This window comes from Pleuronectes platessa, chromosome 12 (assembly GCF_947347685.1).
Source record: "Pleuronectes platessa chromosome 12, fPlePla1.1, whole genome shotgun sequence".
In the NCBI taxonomy this organism is placed as follows: Eukaryota; Metazoa; Chordata; class Actinopteri; order Pleuronectiformes; family Pleuronectidae; genus Pleuronectes; species Pleuronectes platessa.
This window is the reverse complement of record NC_070637.1, coordinates 12,699,340-12,719,936: the sequence shown is the minus strand read 5'-3', so window position 1 is coordinate 12,719,936 and position 20,597 is coordinate 12,699,340. Positions and strand designations below refer to the sequence as shown.

At 42.2% G+C, this 20,597-nt stretch overlaps 1 protein-coding gene across 1 annotated transcript in view; it reads left to right on the top strand.

Annotated features, from left to right (window-relative positions):
- Positions 1–20,597, top strand: part of LOC128453865 (neurexin-1a) — a 255,113-nt gene that overhangs the window by 71,608 nt on the left and 162,908 nt on the right. Inside the window, exons 7-9 of the mRNA XM_053436966.1 lie at positions 12,826–13,127; positions 15,819–15,842; positions 16,961–17,122. Of these exons, the coding sequence (XP_053292941.1) occupies positions 12,826–13,127; positions 15,819–15,842; positions 16,961–17,122 (488 nt within the window). The remainder of the gene's footprint in view (positions 1–12,825; positions 13,128–15,818; positions 15,843–16,960; positions 17,123–20,597) is intronic.

Sequence of the window (20,597 nt, the reverse complement as noted above, 5' to 3'; positions counted from 1 at the left end):
GGGGTTTGATCCCACTCGTGGCTGGGAGGCTTTATTAAAGACACTGCATTGTCCGTCCCTGCTGAAATGCGTCTTATCACAGAGGCAAAGCTCGGTTCTGATGAAATTCCTCGGTGCCTGCAGCACAAAGCCTGGAACGTAAAGCTTTGTCTGGGAGACTCTTTGCCCAGTTCAACGAGAGGTAATTGGAGAGCTGCTGCTTTCTCAGCCACGTCGTGTGTGGATGCGTTTACCAAAGCCAAAGCAACGCGATAATATTCTGAATGTAACAATGGAATTTGAAAACCGCCGTCCTTTGACCAACATCCTGCAGAAACCCGCTCTGGTGCTGGTGACCTTGTCCAGCAGCTCAGTGAGGTGATGCTGGATTTCTGTCAAGTTTCACTGTCCTGCAGCGATTTGTTCACTGGAGCACATTTTTCAAACACGCGGTGTGATGCTGCCCAACATGCCACAGCGCCGGGTTACGTGTGTACGCATCAAGGCTATTAGTAAATCTCTGTTTAGAAAATCTGAGGATAAAACACAATAAAAGGAAAACAAAATAAAACAAAAAGGGAGGCTGTTCAAAATGCCCGAGAGCAGCCCGGGCTCCTTGTTCCATTTGCCTGTCAGCGGTGATGTGCGGGGAAGATTTGGTTCAGATTCAGGATACATTTAATTCAAGTTCACCTCACTGCACCTGAAAGAACTGGTCCTGGAAGACAGGCCACTTCGCCAGTGTCACAGTAAGAGAGGCATGAATGAACAATCTGATCTCATTGTTCTGACTTTGGAAGTGAAAGAACAAAAGGGTATATGTGTGCCACCGGGAGAGAAGTGCTGCTGGAAGTTTCCACTGCAGAGACATCAGAGGTAAACGCTGTTTCTTTCCAATGAGATATTCAGACTGTCATATTATTTACTGTGCCTTTCCGCAAACTTTAAATTCTGAATAGATAAATATAAATTACCTGTTGCAGATACCATAGTTTTATAATTACATCAACTTCTATACTTGTAATTTACAACTTTGCTTGTACATATGTGTTTTCCTAAAGTGTTCTTAGGTATAGCTTTATAGATTCTACACATATAAACTCCTTACATTCCGATTTACTCTTGCAAACATTTGTCTCTCGTGAAGGAGGAAAACGAAGGTTATGACAACGGCCGACATGATGACTGCCCTGCAATTGATATGGTTTAATTATATTTGGCAGCTCATAAAACATACCAGTAAGCATTTCCTCCACAGCTGATTAAGCAATTCCACTTTTATTGAGGTCTGAGCGCTAGCGACATTTAAATACGGCGGGAGAAATACTTCCGGCAGACCAAATTAGTTTTTTGTTTTTTTCTTGAAGCCGTCAACCACTTATAATAAATCCATACCAGGAACACACACATATTTAGTATATTAGCGTACATTCGCTTAAAAGATTTAGATGAAATGAATTGACTGTTTTTGTTGAGCTAATCAAATGGCTGACGATGGCAGCGTAATTACTCTCTTGTACGTTAAACAGTCTCTCCACCGAAGCTGTGTAGCTTAATACTTAAGTGGATGTACACATTGTCTGAGCAACGAGGGATGAACACTGAGGATAAGGATGAGGACGTGTGGTTTTTTTTTGGTGATGTGTCGTCTCACTATCAAAGATTCACGCTGCGTCAGACAGAGCGAGCGGATCTCGGGGCCTGAGAGCCGGGACGAGACGAGAGCGGCCCCCGCACAGAGAATCATCCGAGACACGCCGCCGACGTAATTAGCACATGAATAATTTCTGTGCAATGACACGCCTCAGCACCTCTTGACTTTGCTCTTGTCTGAGCAACGCCTCCGTGTATATGGCCCGAATTAGACATCTGCCAAATGTCAGTCCTTTACAGTCAGACGCCGCTTTACCCCGCGTGCTCTGGTACTCAAAAGCGGGCGGTGGCCTCGGCTGCTCTCTCGCAGCGTGCTCTATAGATCCACCCTGGCAACCTTGACGAGGTTACATCCAAACTGAGCAGCTTGTTAAGATGCGTACGCCGGTGATTTATTGCTGTTAGCTCATTTGGAATCGCGGCCCATTCACACAGAGAGCGGCTCTCGGATGTTGCCGTGCACCTGTTCACGCAGTTCATTGCCGTTGATTGTCAATAAAATGATCATCTTGTGTAATATATTAACGCTGATAGGTTGATTATATTTCCTATAAGAGAGAGAGAGAGTTTATACACTCCAGCTCTTTAAATTTAAATCATAAATCTACCTGCATATTTCAGTGAGGTAGTAACTATATATTAGAATCTAAATGCTTGTCTTTTTGATGAGCGTATTGATCCTCCCCATCTCCCTGAGGCTTACATTATTATCTTTCGGATTTACTCTGCAGAAATGGATTGGGCTTTGCAGATTAGCATTCAGCACATTCCTCTCCCTCTACACTGTAATGCTGTTTTGATTTTGTAATGGTCCCGGAGCAAATGAGAGCTTTGCAGCTGGAAGTGTGCTGTTTGCTTTGTGTGTTAGAAGGGTGTTTGTCTGCCGGGGGGGGGGGGTACAAGGTATTCACATTGCATATTTGTCTGTCTCTAAGTGTGTGTGTGTGTTGAGATGCCAGGACTCCCTCTAAACTTAAAACGCCCGAGAGGCTTAGATACTGTTACCCCTTCCCTCGCTCGGCGCTGGGGATAAAAGAGGTTTCTGTGTATCGCCAGGAGATTGACTACCTTGTCTCTTGTCAGCGCCATTAAGTTCTCAAGACGCTGCTTTTGGGGGGGGGGGAGTTATTTGTTAAAGCCACTTGACAGAAATGTTCCTGTTGGTGAGAGAGAGTGCACCCAAAGATCTGGTTTAATGGCCCAGCTGCCAACTATAAATGTCGGCCCGTTTTTTTATCTCAGACATATATTTGATCTCAAGTATCTCCTGCAGTTTCAAACAAGAAGCCTCCTCCACTTTTCCTGCAGAGTCTCCGCTGATCAGCAGAGGAGCTAAAGCCGAGGCTCTGGCACGCATCACCATTTACTCTATTTCAAGATATAAAAAAACATGTGATGGAGGATTTTGAGATTTACGGGGACACAGGTTGCTCTGCGTGATGGTGTTTTTCGGCGCCATCAGATTTCTTTAAAAGCCTCGAGGAGGAGGAAATGAGATGCTGATGCCGAGTGGCCAGTTTTGAATTAAATGAAACCTTTTCTGTGACATGCAGACAAATGTGGCGAGTGAGTCCGCACATATTACCTTGCTTTGTGAGCTGTCAGATCTTCTACTTAGAAGGAAATTGCAGTTTGCTACGTGGACTTTGCGGGAGCCAGTGTTGTTATTAGACTTTCGACCAGCTCTCGTGTCAAAGCATAGAAACACTCGGGTGGTTCTCCTGCACCAGTTCCATTGTCTATTGTGTGTTTGTTTTTCCCGGGTGCACTTATACAGGTGTCTTGTTTTCCATGCATCAACAACACTGTGATGCCCTTTGCAGCTGTGCATGAGATGATTCATGTCCCTCGTGGGAGCTGATCCCACAGGAGGGGGGCCTGCACGTGCACCTGATTGAGACATTGCCAATTAGAGTGATTACACGTGGACTGTGTGTGGTCTCACTGACGCACACTCGAGTAAGTGCTTGACTCTATTATCAAAAATAACATCAGACTTTATGAGCTGCTTCCCACTAATCTCAACAGCCACACACCCTCCGATTTTCAACTTTTTTTTTATCCCCGGACATTATGGTTGGCGTCAGCTCGGAGCCACACTCCCCTGCAGACGCCTTGTGCATCAGAGTATCATACTATAATGGAGGGGGATGCTGATAAAGATAGAGGCTATAAATAACAGGATGGAGCTTTGACCTTCATTCCAGCTTCGGCAGCAGCAGCAGTCGCTGTAAACACAGCTCTGTTGTCCGTAATGAACAGGCGAGCAAGCCAATATTTAGCACTCCTTGCTGCTCAGCTCCACTCCACTGAGCAATTTATTCATCTTTATAGATATAAATTGAGGCATTTGCATAATACAAAGTGAGAGAGAATAGAGGAGGAGGTGCATGATATAGTGGGAAATGAGTCCTATATTTTATAATGCTATTATACCACGAAAACCTGGTGTGAACTTTTCTCTTAGGTTATACGTTTATTGTGCTTTGTATTATTGTGGCATATGTACCGATATGCATTTCACTGCAATAAAATACGTGTCGCAGTCGTGAAACACCATTATCCCCATTATATCCATCATCTTTATCGAGTGTGCATGTTGCTGTCTCACATATTGATAGTGAGCCAACAAGATGGACCGGTGCTCAATGAGGAAATGGTCCAACGAGGCAGCTTTCACTCTTTGTTTCAGCTTCCGAACGGGTTTCGTAGAGAAACCTACTACCTGCAGTCCCCGTCGCCAGCTGCTACACAGGGTGCTATCTGTGATGCTGCTGGCAGCGACTGTGTGGAAATAATTTGATGCGGCGATTGCTCTGCGTGACTGTGTAAAAAAGCCGTGCAATACGCAGCTAATTTACCGGAGCAAACGGCCTGTGGTGCACGCTGACAGCGGTGACACCATTACACGTACACACAGTGTCAGTGGGTTCAGGGTTAACTGCAGTTTGATTGGCAAAGTTCTGGAGAGAAGCGGGATGTGGAGAACACGTACACACCCAGGAACAAACAAATAATTGGAATGCATGATGCAGCACAACAGAAATCCAGTGAGAATAGGTTGTTGCGAAGTTTAAAAAGCATTCCTTATAATAATACAACAAAAAATAATAATATTTGCTTATAAAGCACCTTTCAAAACACATCTACAAAGTGCTTTACAAGTTAAGAATGAGTACTTAAGGGCAGACAATAAAAAAACGGCACAACATTTTAGCCCAAACTTAAGAAAAAAATAATAGACGAATTAGAGTAAAACATTATACAATGATTTAGTGTAAGATCAGAGCTGGATAAAAATTTAAATAAGATGAATAGAAATACTAAGTTGAAGATGAATTCACACACCAGCGGAGAAGTGAGAAAGCAGACCTTTAAAATTATTATGGTCTTGGTTTATTCACGTGAACAATTCCATGGTGATTCCATCATTTATCCCAGCCTCCATCTCTAGACGTGTTTATACATAATTATAAACTTATTTTTACAAAAGGAATATATTATTATCCCGATGTAGCCTCAATGAAATTTGACCTGCTCTCAGTGCAGATATATTTTACCTCCTGGCCACTAGGAGGCGTCTTTTCTCAAGTTCGCCTCTGTGCTTTATTAGCAGAGAACAAGCAGCAGTTGAGAGGCTGCTGTGAAAAAGCTCATGTTCGGAGCATGTTGTCTCCACCACTGCAGAGAAATGGGTTTTTATAAGTTCATCACTAACCTCACATCTGCGAATGCTCCATCTGTAAGTATGTTGACTTATGTTTGGATGTTTGTTTGTTTGTTGTGTTGGGAGAGAGTCAGTGGTTTATTTGTGTCACAGGCCTGTGGCTGCATTTCTGTCTGGCTCTGACCTTTGACATCACACAGAGGGAAACTAAAGGGAAGCAGATTGAACAGAGCTTCTATAAATTCAATAGAAAGTTATATTAAATAATTTTGATACATTTATTAAATGTTGAAACAAACAAGAAGACGTTTCTTTTCTCAAATAGAATGATTCATGAGATTGTAAATTCAATCTACATTTAGTTGTTGATCTGTCAGTCAGACAAAATCTGATTAATTCATATTATTTGGGCCCCGGCAAATTAATGCGGGATATTTTAAACTCTACATTTTCACGGAGAGATTTACAGATATTGAACATGGTCATTAGTTATATACCAAGAAAATAAAACACTATCATCTTTCTCCCAAAGTAAAAGGGAAAAAAAGATACCAAACTGATGCATAGGCTTAATTAGGGCTGGATGAAGTAGCCAAAAATTCTATCAAGATAAGAAATTTAATATGAGTCGATATTGATAATTATGATAAATGTCACATTATTTCTGTGAAGTTTATTATTTTATGTTAAGTTTAATGAAACATTTAATGAATCTGATCAACTAATTGGACTTTTGTTATATCGCTATTCTTAAAAAATGTTATTCCAATAATTATTGAGATTGTTTGATTGCCCAGGCCCAGACATAATCTAATTTTGATTTATAGAATATCATAAAAAAAATTGTAAAAACGACATAACCATGGAAAACATAAACCGCTCAGCACTCCATGTGGCTTGTGTTTGTCTGAACACTTTGCAGAATGTGTTTCTACTAAGTGTCTAATTGACGCCTGACTGGCAAAGCCAATTATGAGTCCATTTCCCGTGGATGGTGCGTCTCTGCAGACTGACACCGTGGAAGGAGCTCAGAGCACAGCAAGACACCCTTCACACTGTGGATCTAAATGACACTGTACGTGGAGCACAGTGTGGTTTCTGACAGAACGTCAGGCTCACACACGCACACACACACACACACACACACACATACACACAAACTCACGCCCTGTCCTTCACTTTAACGCCTGCGTACGTTTAGATGAGCCAATTGAGGCTTCCTCTCTCACACAACTGTAGCTCTGTCAACACAGTCGGCGAAAAGAAGCTTCTCCCGCGTCTCTTTTTTTTATCGCAGATGTATAAAAAGTACCGACAAGCCCTGATGTGAAAAACAGCCCGGTGGAGGGGTGATGCCCACCTTGCGAGCAGACAGCAGTTCTGAGACATGTTATTAAGTCTTTTGAATGGCGTGATAATCATGTAATAACATATGTTCTGGAAGAATGCGGCACTTCAGAAAACTCTTTGCTCTGTCACAACCTAAGAGGCTTAGGTCGGCTGCACGACGCTAACTTCCTATCATTTTAATGGGCTGCCAGACGCTAACTTCTGTATCATTTTAATAGGCCTCCAGTCAAACCGGGAAACACAGAGTGAATGGGAACGGAGTGAAATCCAGTGTCAGTCACTGAGCCCTGCCGCAGACGATTAAACAACTTTGCTCCCCGTGTCGTGTCAGCGTCCAATTTTGCTTACGGCACTTCTAGTCCCTCAGAATCCACAGGTGGTTCTTCAGGAGTGCATGCTACTTTTTTCTGTTTTCCTCCACAACTGTGAACTTCCTCTGAACCTTGGAAAACCGAGTGTGACACAACAAGCTCTTTTTTTTCCACCTCAGCTTGTTACTGAGAGCTAAAGAATGGTGTTGCTAGTAGTGAAGCGAGGTTGGAGTCTGTGACAGGGAAACAGGGATGTATAGAGGTTTGTGCTGCAGCAACTGCCATGAACAAGACAGCACCACTGGACGTGAGCGACATCCTGTAATTATTGTGTCTGTTTTAGTGATGCCTATAATACGCCCCCCCCCCAAACTCCAGCACCTAAGTAGCAGAGTCCTGTTTGTCATTGATCACGGAGGACAGTGAAATGTTGTCTTTAATATATAATTTAAATATGAATATCAATTAAATTAAAGAATTTTACTGATAATTAGTAAAACGATTCCTGTCAATAAATATATTTTAGGCAAGACAAGTTTATTTGAATTGTGAAGTGCTTATTGTTAAATATAAAGGGCATCAACACAGATTGTAAAAAAAAAACATAGAACTTTAAAATCAGTTACATAGACTAGAATTATAAAAATAACAAAAAAATTTTGAGAAAGTAAGACTGCAGTGTGATAAGTAAGTAATTATTTGATATGTATGTATACCATCAAATATATGGAGAACAATAGTATATTGAACCATACATTGTATATCGAGTCATCTCTAAAAAAGTAAAGCCAAAGCATCTTGATTTGAGGCGTCGTCCATCTTTATATACATTCTACAAATTGCAATCAAGCTGCACCAAATTTCACAAACTCATAGACATCAGTTGCCTCAAAGTGCCTGATTTTATTTCCATCAAGATCAATGAGTCATTCCCTTGGAAAACCATGGAAATGTTGAAAAATCTCACAATGTTGTAGAAAGTGGGAAAACATCTACTGTATCCATCCCGTGGACCAGATCTGCACCAAAGTTTAATGGTTTCTTTCTTGACCCAAACCACTTCCCTTTACCAAGTTTCGTGACAACCCATTGAGTTGTTTCAGTTTAATCTTGCTCACAGACAAACACGCGGTGGAAACACAACCTCTTGGTTTGAGGTAACAAAAGTGCATCTCTGTCATTCTCTCTCCTTTATCCCTTTTCCTGGCGTCTGTGACAGATTTATTACCTACATCATCCGTTCAGAAGAAATCACCGATTAGAATAATGGCAATTAAAATCAAAGCCTTTCCCCTGTCGTTCATTTAATAGGTAATCTTCCTCCAGCTCCTGCCAAGTCTGCTTCAGACTGTTGTGTCATGATTTGGTGTTGACAGGCCGTGCGCTCCCCTGGGTGCGGGCTAATTTAAAAAAGCAGCCATAGAGTAGCAGATGCCAGATTAATGTCAAAGGGAAAGTGACTGATGAGGAGCCTCCCAGTCGCTCGGTCACATGCTGGCACTGTTGCACATATGACAAGCTCCTGCTCGTGGCCCCTCAGTGCCTCGTAATAAATGAGCGAGGCGGTTCTACGTACTCAGCTTCTATTAACCGAGGGTTAAATTATACTGCGGAGACATTTATGCTGCCTCTTCTACTTTTGCAGTGAGGTATATGCTTTTTTTTTTATAGTTTCCACATGCAGCACCATACCTCTTTGACTCTGTGACACTAATTTCATTTGAGTGGCGAATAATTGTATTACCTCCATCAATATGGGGTAGTTTGTTCTGCACCAGAGCCACAAACGTAATGTGCCCGTAGAGAATGGGGGCCCTGAATGGCACGAACGATTACATGCTATTGATTAACAATTATTTGTATCGCAGAGGACTCGCCTAAATTTGAAAACGGATTACGGGGAAATCAGACTGTCGCGGCGCAGTTGTGCCTGTCACAACTCGTATAAATCCAAGAAAGGAATAAAGCACTTTACGTTTAATATATGTGCTGTTAATGGCAGAGTTTTACATCTTGTCAACATCCTGGTGTAAAGTGGATGCGAGTTAAGTCCCAGACATTCTGTTTTTGTTCGAAAAAGGATTTGAATGAGTCAGAACAACAGACTCTGACAAGTTTATACCCTTGTGTCTATTTCGGGCATATCCCCAGGATTTACACTCTAACTCTGTTCGTCTCTTTTTCTGTCCTCTGAAAAAAAAAAGACCAAAGAAGCCTGTTCTTTTGTGAGTTCTCATTCAGTGCCATGACTCCCGGGCGTTCAGGTGCTGGTGCCGGTGACGTTGCTGTAGTTTGATTGACTGAGGACCGTAGGACAGCCAAGACTGTTCACCTATGAAAACACAATGACAAAAGAGTTGTCTTCTTCAATATCAAGCAGCTTTATTTTACCTACAGGGAAATGACACATCGGAGTGACGTGTGAGCTGCTAAATATTACCACTGCAGGTTTGTGCGTCTGCTGTGATCCTGTGTTTGAAAGGGATGAACACTCAGGCGTCACACTCTTAACGCACAATATTCTGACAACGCCTTTTGCACAAAGTTGTTTAATGTCATCATTCAAGCAAAAGTTAAAGGGATATTTGTCCAGAATCATTCAACTTTACTTACTTTTCAAGAAAGTTGGATGTGTTTGATTTAGAAGTAAATATTTGATGATCCAGCTTTAAAATAAGACATTTATACGTTAAGCCCCGCTGTCTGTCTGTAATGTTTATGTCTGTTTTCTCGTGGGGAACCAAGTCATCATGTATAATCTGAGTGGGAAAAAATAAAATAATTCACTGTTTGTGTGTCATAAATGGCAGAGAATTACCTTTGAACAGTGATTCATGCAATTCTTACTCATTTTATTTTATAGCTTCTCACTCTAACTTTTTCACTTGATTTCAGATCAGTGAATTTCCAATAATTAGCAATACGTACTGATGTTTATCTCATTAAAGAACAGAATACTGATCTTTAAATATGGTGTGAATAAGCACTTCAAAGTTCAACCCATATTTAAATTGTAACACACAAATACAGTACAACCTTTGTTAGTTATATGAACACATCTCCTGGTTTAATAAGCAGGGCGTCGTCTGCTAATGTGATCTGACAAGAGCTGCACAGTAGCTGATACATAGTATAAAGGTGTCTTGGTATAAACTTATGATCTTGGTTTTCCTCATTGTGTCAGATGCATCTGTATTTGGATCTTGGTTTAAAAGATGACAACGAGAGACATTCTACTGGTCTACTGCACTTTTTGCAGATGGAAGAAATATATTGTAGTTTGCAAAGAAGAGTCATTTATCATCCAAATATGGAGAGATAGCGAAAGAAGAAACTTCACAGCTAAATATCTTGAGGTTCACAAGTCAGAATTGATTGATATTAGGACACAAACAAAATTCTTGGAAAATGGAGACTGATGCTCAGATCGTTGTGCTTCATGTAGACCCACAGACAGTTTGCTTACACCAGAGTGAACCTGGCTGCCAGCGATTGAATGAATGAATTGATGTACACCCTCACAGTCCTAAAACTGCCTCTGGGCTGTGCCCCAAGTGTTGTAAATTCCTCACAACGCCCCTGCTGTTCACACACACACACACACACAATTCTTTCCCCATTGGTTAGGGGAATTAACTGAGAGGTGCCAGGCGCGGGGATGTGAGGAGAGAGAGAGAGAGAGAGATGAGAATGACCCCCATGTATTAACTCTCTTTGTTATGTGGCCAGTGAGCTCCTGCAGCGGGTTGAGGTGGGTTCTTGTGACGAGGGTCGAGGTCTCTCATTTCCACTGATAGAGGGCTCAGACATTGAGGGAAGGACCAAAGCGTGGCGGAATTCAGTCAACTTCAATTACAGCCCCTTGTCGTTTTCCCAAAGGCACACTATAGTACCTTTTAAGGGGGAATCAATGAGGTGACAAATTGTTGTGGACAGCCACCCCTTTTATTTGTTACGCTGTTGTGTCCAATGCCTGGATGCGAATCAAACAGCGTGTATGTGTGTGTGTGTGTGTCGAGGTGTGCGTCTGGCGTATATAGACGTGCAGTGCTTTCCATTTATGATAATTTAATGCTTTGGTCCATTTGTGTTTTGGTGCTTTATTTTCTGCTGGTGGCTTTAATGGCTTGTTATCTGTCAAAACCAATTTTTAAATGCTTCCTAATGACTGCTCACATGTATCAGCTCCTGAGGCTCACAGACGCTTTGTGTTGTGTTGAGGGTTTTTCTTAAGGTTATTTGTGCTTTGTCAAGTCCCTGTCACGTCTGCACTCGTCTGAGGGCTGATGAGGGGTGACTCGCTCGACTGCATCCAGAAACATATGTTGTCGCTGACTTGTTTTTAATGATGGAGGGAGTCACCAATATGCTTTCTGCTTGAACAGCTCAGGAGATTGGATAAACACCAGTGGTGGACGTATGGCGGATCTGAGCAATAGAGCTTTAGGTTTAGCAGAGTCACAGGGAAGTGATAATTTATCAATACACTTTATACTTACACAAAAATTGATCTTGTAGAAGTTTAAAGATTCTTTGTTCGACTGTTTCTGACAGGATTACACAAACACTACTTTTACCATTTATATGAAATGTTATGTAGGGGTTTGGCATGACCTAAGGAGGAAGCCATTACATTTTGTTGTGGATCTGGCATTTTTCCACATGTTCACCATTTCACCAGAGATATGTCTATGAGTGTCAGCAGGTTCCTGCAGTTTGATACGATTTGAGGGAACTGTGGACATATATGATCTAGTGAGTACCATTCCAGATCCAATTGGGACCCACTTGTCCATTAGATCTTAGGAATCACTATTCATATGTGTTATATTTGGGAATAAAGCACACGTGTGTGAGTTGAAGGTCTCTACTAAGGTTATGCAAGTAGTTTGTCATTACTTTTGTTTCACCAAAGGAGGCAGAGGCTTTGCGTTTGTAGTGATGAACCTAATCGGCAGCTGACTGCTTTGTTCAATTTTATCTGTGAATAAGTGAAATGTTTATCAGTCAGTGTTTGTGTAGCCTGTGCTCTGTGATAGCTGAGAGGCTTAGTGTTGTTTGCTTTTGCCCAGTGGTCAGGTTTATAATGTAAGTCTGAGAGTGTACTGACTTTACATTACCTGGTGAAGCTAATGCAAGTCACGTAATTACTCTGGACCTGCTGCAGGATATATTTCGGTGTCATGTTTGGTAGAGTGCTTTCACATCATATTATTTTGTATATGTGCACTTTTTTGAAATTCTTATGTGTAAATGTGGTGTTTGATCAGTCAAGCTAGTGTAACTTGTACAAATATAATGTGATTTCTCTATGTGCTTGTCTGTGCGGGTGGCTCTGGTCTACGGCTGCATTTTGATAAAGCAGATCATTTTTAGTCCTCTTACCTTGATCACACTGACACGACAGAGATGAGATGAGAGAAACAGTTCATGTGTACAGGAAAAGCAGAGCAGCTATTCAATTGTACGATGAAGCAGTGCAGTGATACTTTATCAGCATGCAGAAGGAAAACCTTTGCTTATTATGATCGGTATCACAGGCCCAAAAATAGCAGTAGTGTGTGTGTTATTTCTATTTAAGTGTATTAACAGTGAAGTCCTAATGCTTTGCTACAATCTACCTGGGTTCTCTGGCTAAGGTAGGTTATATCTGCTGGTCATTGGAATCTTGGGACCCAGCTGCACCTCTAAATGAACTTCTATCACATTTCAGCTCGGCACCTTTGTCCAATGTCTGTTTCTAATACTAATCCAGTAATTTTGAGACGTTCATCAACCTTTTCCTTGACTGCTTCCAAACAGGCACCAAAAGGGCCCCTGATTTTAATGCAGCACATGTTTCTTTCTCTTTTTATGTCTCAGCAGGAAAAGAAGAGTATGTCGCAACCTTCAAAGGATCGGAGTTCTTCTGCTACGACCTGTCCTTGAACCCGATTCAAAGCAGCAGTGACGAAATCACACTGTCATTCAAAACCCTGCAGAGGAACGGACTGATGCTGCACACGGGCAAATCAGCTGATTACGTCAACCTGGCACTGAAAAATGGGGCTGTCTCTCTCGTCATTAATTTGGGGTCTGGAGCCTTTGAGGCTCTTGTGGAGCCAGTCAATGGGAAATTTAATGACAATGATTGGCATGATGTCAAAGTAACAAGGAATCTACGTCAGGTAACAGTACAGAGGATGATGCAGAGACTCAGTAAATGAATCAAAACAGATGCACTTAAATCATTACCATCATGCAATATATTATTTTCTGACCAGACGTCGTAATTGGATTGCTAAATTGAATCGTGGTAGTTTCTGGTGGAGATAAAACAGAACCGCAAGTGAACAGGGACTTATCGGTCAATCCAGAACTCTATTAAGTTACAAGGTAGGGAAAGGAGAGGGTATGCATTCAGCCTCATTCAGACAATTGACAGCAAAGAGCATGACATTTATTTAGAGTTTTACCTTTTATATATACCTGTGTATTACTATGATGAAGATATCCTTAAACAAGACCTCAGTTTTAACAGTTTTTAGTATTTCGGTGTGGAATTGACTGAATTCAAATGCCAGTGCAGTTAGAATAGGCTTTTTGTTTTTATGATTACATTTCTATTATGGATGACATCACTGTTGGGAGCTTATTTCACAAGACAGTTTTCATAAAAGAGCGGTAAATGAACAGGAACAATTCTGATAACCTATTCTTTAAAAGACGTCTATTGTGTAGATATTACACAGTTTAGTCGCTGAGGGTTATGCTTTGTATTCAAAGTTCAATGAGCAAAGGCAAATCACTCCCAACTGGATCTACAGGCTCTAATAGGTTCTTCAACATGGCCTTGACGACCCATCTCTGCATTTATAGCTCTTAAGAGACTATGTAGTGACAGTCTGTCTGGGTCAGACCCCTTCTTACATATTCGTCTTCCCGTTCCATTTAGCAGCTTGTCCCTCTTACATTACTCTACATCAGAGGACGGTCCCTTCTAGCCATCCTACTGATTGTGCCATGTGCCTCTGGCAATGCTGCTCACAAGTGGGGGACTAGACACGGTATCAACAGAAACGGTTCATGCCTGATTCCCACCCAGAGCAGCGGAATCAGCTGGGATGAAGGAAAACGTGTAAAGCAGAGCCCTTGGTCATGTCCAAGTGCATCCATCTGCAAGAAGAGTTTGTCCTGACTGGGGGTGAGGCTGCAGAGAGTTAGGGTTTGTTGCATTGCAAGCAGATTGACTAATACTAATTTGTACCATGCCAGCATCCACTAAATGGTGTCGGGATTCAGCTGCCTCTCAGCAAATGGCAGCAAACCCTGGGATAGACCAACAGTGCTAGACTGTTGGACCCATGATTGATCTGAATACACGAAAGGCTTGCTGCAGCACACATCAAAGCAGTCAGCGGCTTTGCAACTCGAACAACAACGCCAATCGATGTCAGCCGCTACTCAGCTGTAGGTTGGAATTTCACATCCCTGTCGGCTAAAGGCTGCCACCACTATAACAGGATCCTGATCCCTGCTTCCATTTACAGTAGGTTGATGTGTTTTGACTCCTTCTGGTCAGTGAGTCTGTTGCAGTAAGTCACTGAGTGTTATCAGCACTCCAGGACCTACGTAGCAAAATGCCACAAGCTGAGGTATTGGGGCTGTAATCTTTGGTGCACAAAGCACTGCTACATGTGTCTCATGAAGAAAACCCAGTCACTAGCACATACACCAACAGTTGGTACAGATCACTTACCAAACCCAAAAGGACTTAAAGGTTATTATATCTTGGAGTTGCTAGGGAAAGACATCTTGAATGGGGATTAGGTTTTTACGTGTCTAAGTGTTAATGAAAGGCAGCTGCAAATAATATTTTTATAAAGACTTGCCTGCAAAGAGTGTTGTGTCAACTTTGCCCGGCATACATATGGATCCTGTTTAGCCCATGTACAGACTATTTTCCGTTAGCACAACAGTGTCAGACTAATGCTAGACCAGACTTTGAAAAAACAGCATCTCTAGATTCGTTCCTGCTCATTTGGTGGGAAATGTTTGTCTCCGCCTCACTACCAGAGCTGCTTCTTTTGCATAATTAGCAGATTGATTATTGGAAAAACCCAAGGATCTGGCCAGCTTGGAACATTCACTGCATTCAAATTGTGAAAGACAACCAAGCATATTGAGTGCATGCTCTGTGGGGGAATCCGAATTACCATCCTCCTCATTTTGTGTCAGGGTCTTCTTTGCTTTGTCTCATTGCAGTAGAGTGATCCTAAAGTTCATCAATAAGACCAAGCGGAGGTACAGTATTGTATGGACGACGGAAAGTCTGAAACGCTGGATTGGTCTGAAGACTAAAACCAACAATAAAACGATGCAAAGATATTAAAATACCAAAATAAACAAAGCTTAAAATGGTCTCGAACTTAGGACTGTCAAAGTGGGTCGACTGATGTGCTTTAGGCATTCCTTCTTATGAACCATTTGGTGTCTGTCAATCATAACCTTCTATGAGGACTTGGGTAAGGGAGCTTCTGCTTCTCAGTGGTCTGGTAACATAAAGAACATGGTGCACAACCACCGGGAGGAACGAAGGGAGTTACTGGTCGAGCTCTGGTTCCTCTAGCGGAGCACTCCTGTTATTTCCTTGGTCTGCCTTTTTTCTTGTTCAACTTATTTTGCCCTTTTTTCCTCTATGTTACTAACATGCTTTGAAACAAACTAACATCATTCATGGAATGTGCCATTCTACTAACCTGTAGGGTTTTTGCCGTTTAACAATGTACTAACAGTATTGACCATCATATATTATTTGAGTAACAATCGTTATTCTGTTCACAGTTTTTAATTTCCTTTCTCCCCCCTTTTCCACAAAGCACTCAGGCATTGGACACGCTATGGTAAACAAACTACATTGTTCGGTAGATATCATTCTAATTGTTTCTTAGTTTGGGTTTGCCGTGTGTTCTTTTCTTTCTTTTTTTTTACTGTAGACGTCATTTACAAAAAAAGGGAAATCGCGGTTGGTACTCTCTTCTGCTTACTTTTCGAATCCTTTTTTAATTTCTCGGTTCATTCATTTGTTTCGCCCTCTTTATTTCACCTGTTTCCTGTCCAATTCTGTTTGATCCACCTTTTTAGGAGCATCATTTCGAGCCTTTTGCATCAGGCTGTGGTTAATAATGAGGACCCTCTCCTGTCTGGCTGGCCTGATGCTCTTTGGCTCAGCCAGTTGTATCCCCATTCACTTTGCATGGCATGCACTTTGTCTACGTGTTGCGAATGCCACGCTGCCTATTTGTCAAAAAACGATGTGACAGTCAAGCTGTGTGTGTCTTTGGTGCTTCTCCTGTGTATTTTATTTCCTCTGTGGTGTTGCAGTGTCTAAGAGCATTTGCATGCATTGGACACTGTGTCAAAAATTCTGACGCTGTCTCCCAACCAAGCAACTGGGAACATTTTCTTTTTGTACGCTCGTGGACAAAAAGAAAAGACAAATGCATGCATGCCTTTTTGTTTTTCTACTACCCTCAGTCAGTGTCCTGACCTATACTGAAAGGTGACTGTACTTTTCATGGCATGTGCTCCCTCTCTAACCCAGTGGCACGTTCTGATTTCATCTGTAGAACTGCTGGAAGTACTAATATGGAATTAACAGTTAAAACTAACCTGGATAACATTCTACTAACACCATTTTTGTGTCTGCTAAAGTACTTTTAAGTTGCTGTAGGGGCAATACTAACACTGTAGTATGGGCAGTTTACTAACTCTAACAATACTTTTGTTTGAAGGCTTGCAGTCTTCCTACTAATCAAACTGGACAAAATAATATTTGAAAAACAAGAAAAAAGAGAATAAAAGAAATAATACAAAAAAGAGAATAAAAAAAAAACAAAAAAAAACAGACATGAAAATGGGTTTCAGTCTATCATAGACGACACGAAGAAAAAGGCAATGGCGCTGCGGTGTGTAGGCTATCTGAGTATAGCACGTCTTTTCCCTGTGCTTTGTTGTCTAGGTAACAATATCCGTGGATGGGATTCTGACCACCACAGGATACACACAAGAAGACTACACCATGCTAGGCTCTGACGACTTCTTCTATGTTGGAGGGAGTCCTAGCACAGCTGACCTGCCCGGATCTCCGGTCAGCAACAACTTCATGGGCTGCCTCAAGGAGGTAAACACTGCTTCTCTGTGTACTCTGGGGCTGGTGGGTGTGCAGGATATGACTGGCTTCACCTCAGGACACCCAAACAGGCACATCCACCCACGCACTGACCCTGTCTCATCCCTTCCACTTTGCTTTAGTTAGTTTCACCTCCTTCACAGAAACTTTAGTTTGCCTCTACCACCCCCTCAGTGCGGTGGTAATGTTATACACACACACACACACACACACATGCACATGGAAGCACACGCTGTCCCACAGTGCCTCACATGCAGAGCTCAGTCTTGCGGTGTACTCGACCACGGGCTTCATACAGATCTGTCAGGTGCATTTCTTAAGCTCAATTCATCCCTCTGCATCGAAGCTATGCCGCAGCCTATGATTGACCTGTACCTAGAACCCTACGCCGCACCCTGACCTGCACCTCCCCAGAAAGTAACGACACATTAGGGCGATGCATGACCGCAAGAGCTGTGATTGGTCCGCTAGGTAGCGTCTCATTTCGGGCAGACTCCCCGCCATTTTTGATTTGAGTTGAAGGGACAAACTGGGAGAGCTTCTTTCTTTTCTTTTCTCCGCTGCTGTTCTTTAAGAAAAAGTAAGTGTTCTTCGACATCTAACAGCTCTGTTGTGCAATAGTAGTAGTAGATTTGACGTTGGCTAATTATTAATAATCATGAGAAATGATTATTAAAATAGAAATTATTTATTAAAAATAATTAAAAATTATAAAGCTAGTAATTAAGAATAGTAAAATAATTAATTAGAAATGATACAGTTATCAATTAATAATGGTTAAATAATTAATGAAAACAATAAAATTATCAATTAAGAATGAAACAATCTGTAATTAATGCTTATCGTAGCGGGGCACCACCCTGGTTACAGGGACCAACTAGTCAAACTATAGTTATCAGTCTCAAGTGATAAAAGTTAAATTAATAATCTCAATATTTAATATTAATGATTATATAATAAACAATGAAGGGTTTTAAGTTCGAGCACAGGCTATAGTAATCCAGCTGCATTCACATACACATGTACAAATAATCACAGAAATACAAATACTTTAATTACAAATATATTTATTCAAAAGGGGAAATAAAGTTAATGTTATTTCAATGATTCTTCATTTAACAAACTCCAATATTTCAAAGAAGGCAACAGCAGCAGCAGCACTTATCACAATGGTCACACATGTAATACTGAGTATCTACTGGTGTGTGTGTGTGGTCGTGTGTGTCTGCCTGTGTGTGTCTCTATGTGTGTGTGTGTGGGTGTGTGTGTCTAAAGAGAAAAGGGAGTGGCTATGGCGTAATGACGAGATCACGTAGTGACGTAGTCTGGCCAGGATCAAGATGTTACGTTCACGTACTTTCAAGATGGAGGTTTATGACCCCGGTGACGACATGAGGTCAAAAACAAGATGGCGGTTGGTCGCCTGTTACACAAAGGAACTTTAGACAAAGAGATTTCTTATCTCATGGTTCTGGCGCCGAATGGCGTCGAGATGTATTAAGGCTCTTTAAATCTAGAATTTTCTATGTAACATGAAATAGGTAAGTGTAGGTTGGGACGTGTGTAAAAACAGGTTTAGGAGAAAAGAGAGAGAGACATCAAAAACATCGTCTGAGACCAGCTACAGTGACTTCACCACTCAGTACACAAATTAGAGTTGTGCACCGATCTTTTAACAGGTTAGGTCTCTGCAAACTTAGTCGGACGATAACAGTGCTGCCGGAGGCTCTCTGTCACGGCGCGAGGCACTTTAAAACATTCGCCAATGTAAACAAGGAGCCGGAAGTGACGCATCGTTTCCTCGTGTTACACGGCTTAGAAACAGATCAGCGATCTACAAACAAACACACTCAAATAAACATGACACGCTAAGTATTTAAACTAGTCTCTGCCCAGACAATAAAGCCTCTTACTGTGACCTTCGCGGTATTGCTTGCGCGTGGCGCGCGGAATTTCCAGAAGTCCAGTGAATGATCGTGGCCTCTCAAGCTCGGTGGCGCTGGTTCCTTGGTTGCAGCGGCGTCGGCTGGGCCGAATAGGAACGGATTCGTCTTGCTCCTCTACGGGATGAAACATCGTCTCTTCTGCAGGGATGATCAGCTGTGGCACAGTTGTGGGGATCGTGAAAAAGAAAGTCTTTGTCTCGGCCTGCGAGTGGGCTTCCTGTGGCGATCTCTTTCAAGTTAAAATAAAAACAGTCTTTCAAAATAAGATTCAACTTAAGATAAAAGAAAATAACTCTGGTTGCCTCCTTTAGAGCTGGAACATCTGGGAGGCCCCGAATGGGCCTGGTCGAAATCCTTAGCAGGGAGAAATGGCGATTGCCTCCTTTAGCAACTAAACCATCTAGCTAGACCGGGAACGGTCTATTGACGTCTTCAGAGAGCAGGAAATGGCAGCGATTTTTGGGGTGCAAGGGCTTTTAAATTACCTGAGAGGTCCTCCTCCTTGAGGAGTTGGTCATAGGATGATGCTGGCTTTAAGCCAATTGAGTGTCAGGAATGGATCTGGGTGGGCGGGGCTTGGAACTCAGCGGGGGTTCCAAGGCATTCCCAGAACATTTTCCACCACCAGGGGGAGATTCTTAAGCCTGCAGGAGGATGTTTTCCCGCCGAAAGTTTAACAACCCTTTGTTCCTCTCGGCTCCAGTGTCTGGTGGCTCCCCCCCCTTTGGGCTCTTCAGACCCAGCAGGGGTTCCGTGTTCCTGCGGGGGCCTTGAAACCTGCTGGGGTTTCTCGAAACTGCCAGGAAAAAGTACTCACAGGTGGATAAGAATGTTCCACAAGGCCTTGATTTACACAGGCCTTTGTTTAGATTTTCTTTGGATAACCTCTGACCTGTGTCTTGTGGTCATCCGCTGGGCTCTGGCCCAACAGCTCCAACTCCAACATGATCCAATTAGTAATATGTGCCATCGTTCTGAGGTAAACAGAGACTCTGGAGAATTTGTAAATAAAGGGACTAGAAACCGGAAAACACTTAACACCATGATAGAACCTCCGCCGCCACTAGTTTTTCAGCTGTGTAATTGCAGCACCACCTACACACTCCTCCGCACAACTATGAATGCTTGGCCCCGTGCCAAGGTAACCTGTGTACCTACGATGTAGCTTCGACGCAGATGCGTGAATTGGGCTTAGGTGGAGCAGTGGTCCTGAGATCAGCCAGTTGGAGCTACGTAACTCCTGACTATTCTTCCAGTGGGGGATTTGAGTACTCATTTGACTAACATTGTGTTTAATCATTCTCAGTAGACGTTTTTTACCTTAAAGTTCTCAAAATATGCAAGTAGGGTTACCTGGGTTTAAACTCCCCACCAAAAAACCGACATCGCTGTACTTCACTGTTTTGATGTAAAATCTATACTGTCTGAACACAGCTCTTTTTGTATCTTGGGGGTTTCATGTTGTAATGACCTACAGTCTGTCATTTGTCACTTAGATCTGCACTCATGTGTTGTTGTAC